The 4392-nt window shown below is 31.8% G+C and overlaps 1 protein-coding gene across 1 annotated transcript; it reads right to left on the bottom strand.

Annotated features, from left to right (window-relative positions):
• LOC110270646 (polyadenylate-binding protein 1-like 2) lies at positions 2675-3353 on the bottom strand. Its single transcript, XM_021120177.1, has 2 exons — positions 3139-3353; positions 2675-3033 (listed from the first exon to the last, which is right to left on the bottom strand). Exons 1-2 carry the CDS (start codon positions 3196-3198, stop codon positions 2854-2856), a joined length of 240 nt encoding a protein of 79 aa, XP_020975836.1. The 5' UTR covers positions 3199-3353; the 3' UTR covers positions 2675-2853.

Raw genomic sequence — 4392 nt, 5'->3', positions numbered from 1 at the left:
CTTTGTAAGGTCGACTGTGCACAGCAGCTTCTTGTATCTAAAATACCAATGAGAAAAATCATATAATTAATCAAAATGTGACATTCCAGAATAACAGAAAATGAGGCAAAAATGCTGCGTTAAAATTCAATGATGGCACAAGGGAAAAATAAAAACACCTAGCACAACACAATCATGTCCTATTTCATCATTGACAAATTCCCAATCAAATAATTTCTCCTCAACAAATTTGTGCCACTGTAAAAGTAGAATAACATAATAATTTCTCCGAGAAATTTAATGAACCCTAAAAGCAGAGAAGTAGAATAACATATTATGATAAGTACCTAATAATTTGTCAGCATCCGGGAAAGACGTGGTGATATTAATTAGTACTTATCATATTATGTTATTATGATAAGTACTAATAATTTACCTTTTCTCAATAGGCAACTTAAGCCAAATTCCCTTCTTTCACTGAAAATCCTCATAAGTCAGGTGTGGTTTGTGAAGAACATGAACATTCACACATGATGCTAAAGTGAAATTTTCCATGGTAACTACTTTACTAATCAGATACAGCAAACTCGACACCAAAAATCAATGAATATTTTAGTACTTGTTGGTCTATATACCTATTTTAAGACCATGAGATATGTTTACTTATGTTACAAGTTTAAGAAGAATCTCCACCCTAGGATTTGAACTCACACCCTATAAATCTAAGGGTTTTGCTAATCAAACTAAGTTGTTAGTTTAAGTCTTCAATAGTAAAAAATATTAATTAAAAACTAAAACTTTCAATTTTTAACTATATGCAATGAATTAATACCTTCCAAAAAATTTTACCATTAAAAGAAGATAAAAAAGTAAAGTATCAATTAGGAGGTGTACCTGCTAAGTCTTAATCCTGACACCATTAGTAGTATCCTTAATAATTGCCGTATCTAAAATCAGTTTCATCACTAGGCCAGTTGAATTGGCTTTTCCAAGGCTCCTAATGCTGAAAAAGTTTAGATTTTTGGGTAATAAATAAAAATTAAAAAAAGATTAAAATGTCAATTAATTAGCTTGTTAAAGTGACATGAAGTTTTACACTAATAAAACTGTCATATGGAAATAAATTGATAACAATTTAAAATATAAGATTATAAGCAAATAAACTGAAAACCTGATGCAACTGTTAATTGAAATAGAATTGATGTGATAATCATGAGCATGGGCATATGCTCTACGACATCGAGCCATCAGACTGGTCTCATTGCTGGTTACCTACATATTTTAGAAGCCATGTGTTAGCAATAGCCACACCAGAAGTTCTGAGACAAATAATTTTTAAGGTTAGAACAAATATTACGATTGTGGCTACTGTCCCTTCTGTTTTTTCCTATGAAGTATCAAGGAACATACTAAAACAATACTCAAATCGAAAGAGAACAAGGAAAAATCTAAAATAAATATAGACAAAGATAAACGGGCAATAGACAAAGATAAACAGATGCACAAATCCAGGCACAAATTCAAAAGTGCAAAAAAAAAAAAGGAATTCTAGCAAACAAAAGTGCACAAAACTAGAATTACAACAACCAGAATTGCACAAACAATTTTCAGCCATAACAATACAACTTCAAGTCTTAAAGTGTCAATAAAGCCAACAACATATGATTTTCAGCCATAGCAATTAACTTAACCATATGCAAATATAAGAGGTATAACATATTATACATATACCTAATATATTATACATATAAAAAAAGGAGGCAAAAGAAATTCTAATATATTATCATTTATTTTAAATAGGAATCCTAAAGTGTAATTTGGTTTTGGTTTTGTAACTGCGTTCTAGGAATTTAATTTTATATGATTTTTTAAAAACCGACTACTGATTTAGTACACTTCAGAAAAACAGCAAGCAGTAACCAATTTAGAAAAATCATATAAAATCCATCTTTGGTTGGATTCTCCTAAAGTTTGGTGTGGTTGAACCAGACTTACCCATCTTTCACCCAGTTCCAGTCCCAGAGTATTTTCACTTCTCTAGAAAAAGTTATGTCTCTCGAAATATGGTTTTATTTTAAGGAAAGAGTGCTGTCGCAGCAGTGAATAGCCCTGCTTCCAGAAGATACAACTTTCTCTATCAAATTCGAATTGTCCTGAAATTTGGACATACAATACTAGACATCCTAATATTTCATTCCTCTTTAGTTTCACCTCCAAAGAGTTTCAGAGTATTGAGTTATGTGGTTTTGAAGTTGCTGTTCTAGAATTCGTACGGCATTATTTCTGCAGAAAATGACCATTTTCTAAAAATCATATCTCCCAAACCACGCATCAGAAAATTCTAAAATTTTAGGGGAATAATATAGACATCTTAAATTTTGAGTGGCTAGATTGCTCCCAGTTTTGTTCACAAATTTCTACCCGAAACTGCATAATTCTGCAACATGTAACCTCGGGTTTTGAGAGGTCAAAAATTGATTCCTAGCTTTTCACTCACTCTAACCTTGCATGCTAACTTTCTTTTACCTATTGTAACTTGTTGGAAAGATTAAATCAGCCCCAAGTTCTCAGGATTAATAAATCACCATTTTTTGTCACTTTTCACATTTAAGCATACTCATATGAAATCAACAATTTCTGCAATACTCAACATAGCAATCCAGCCACAAATCACTCAAACAATTTACATATATTATCGTCAATTTACTGCATCATATATAACAAATAGACCAGCATCATCTCAAATAATCATTAGCATGTATCATCAATTAATTCAATCATGAAACTTGGCTTTTAGCCTTTCAACAAATTCTGCACTCTAACAAACAGAATTTTCAGCATCATCATCATTCAATAAATCAAACACAACATCATTCAATTAGTCACAACCTCAATTCTATTACCTCGTTCCCATGGCTTCTCAGCAGTATCACTATCATCACTCCCTCTAAACCAATTTGAAGCACCAAAGCAATTCCCAAAGTTGGACAAGATATCTCCAAACTTTTGAAATAAATCATGTAATCCCGCATTATCTATGGATTCAGCTAAGTTCTGCCGCAGTATAAGAAAAACAAAAGAATTTACTTTAGAAATGATATTGATCCTGGCATATGATTAAGTATGGTGTATCAAAGCTGTAAACAAATAGACATATACCTTAACAAAAACATTCCCTCTGCCACTTTTTCTCACATCAGGATCGCGACGAGACCACATGACCCTTATCACTTTTCCAAGTAGTAAAGAATGATTCTTCAACTCAATTGCACGACTTGCTATTCATGAAAATCAAAGACAACGAATTAAATTAACAGTAATTAGACTACATTAATTAATAAGATAACACTCTTAATATGCTATGATTTTATTTTTTCAATCCTTTTTAGTTAGTGAAAACTTAGAATTTTCACCCTACATATGCAAATCAAGAATAGTAGTAACACAACTTGGTTAGAAGAAATAACTAGAAAAAACAATTGAACATTGTAAAACCTATCTTGTAAGTTCCAAGCTGATACGGTTTAATTAAACTCAATCACGTGTATGAATATCCTTTACAATTTATAATTTCTAGTTTATTAAAAACCGATACACAAGCCCAGCTTGATAGAAACCTGAAGCTTATACACATATCCCCAAACTAATAAAATAAGAAGAAATCAAATAAAATCATCGACAATGTGAGAAAATCTCGTATCGCAAGTTCTTTGTCCTTCTCCTACAGTATAAACTTTGTTCACATCTCAATCATATAACTCTAATTTTCAAATGAAAACCGACTCAGATTTTTCTCAAGATGTTGCGTTTCAATAATAATACTGAAAAAAAAATGACACACAAAGATCCAAGCAATTCACGTTCACCCTTCAACTCAACGCAGAAAAAGCAAAAAGAATAGCAATCCAATCAGCAGCCAGCAGGGGAAAGAATGTTAATGCTACCAGATAAAGATCCTTCATTCTTTGGAAAATCAAGTTCTTCCTCAACGAGAAAATGAAAAGGACAAAAAAAAAGAAAACAGAGAAGGAAGAAGACCAACAAACACAAGATCCATTCAGCTTGTGCTAGTTGAGTCAGACAACACACCAGAAATTGAAGCAGAGTACCGACAGTTAAAAAATTAGCTGCATAAGTGTCATAATATTGCCATATGAAAGTGTCCATCTAAATTCTACAATATATATTCTCCCATTTCAGCAGAAATTGGAACACTCAATTGACTGCAATAATCACTGCATATGTCTCAAATCAATCTTGGGTTCCCAAAATACATCTTAAAATTCACAGGTACTTGAAGTTATTGATTCAATCAACAAAGCAATTTAAAAGCATAAGAATAATCCTCTCTTGAGAATACTCTGCTCTCTTTAAAAAAGTGAAATTTAAACAAGAAAAAATCAACAAGAACAA

This window comes from Arachis ipaensis, chromosome B04 (assembly GCF_000816755.2).
Source record: "Arachis ipaensis cultivar K30076 chromosome B04, Araip1.1, whole genome shotgun sequence".
Lineage (NCBI taxonomy): Eukaryota > Viridiplantae > Streptophyta > Magnoliopsida > Fabales > Fabaceae > Arachis > Arachis ipaensis.
This window is presented reverse-complemented; position numbering and strand designations above follow the sequence as displayed.

Bases quoted from the DNA above. Each gene is read 5' to 3' on its own strand.
- LOC110270646 (XM_021120177.1), bottom strand. From the start codon at position 3,198: ATGTGGTCTCGTCGCGATCCTGATGTGAGAAAAAGTGGCAGAGGGAAT. The intron at 3,034-3,138 runs GTATATGTCTAT...ATACTGCGGCAG, and splicing joins GAGGGAATGTTTTTGTTAAG to AACTTAGCTGAATCCATAGA.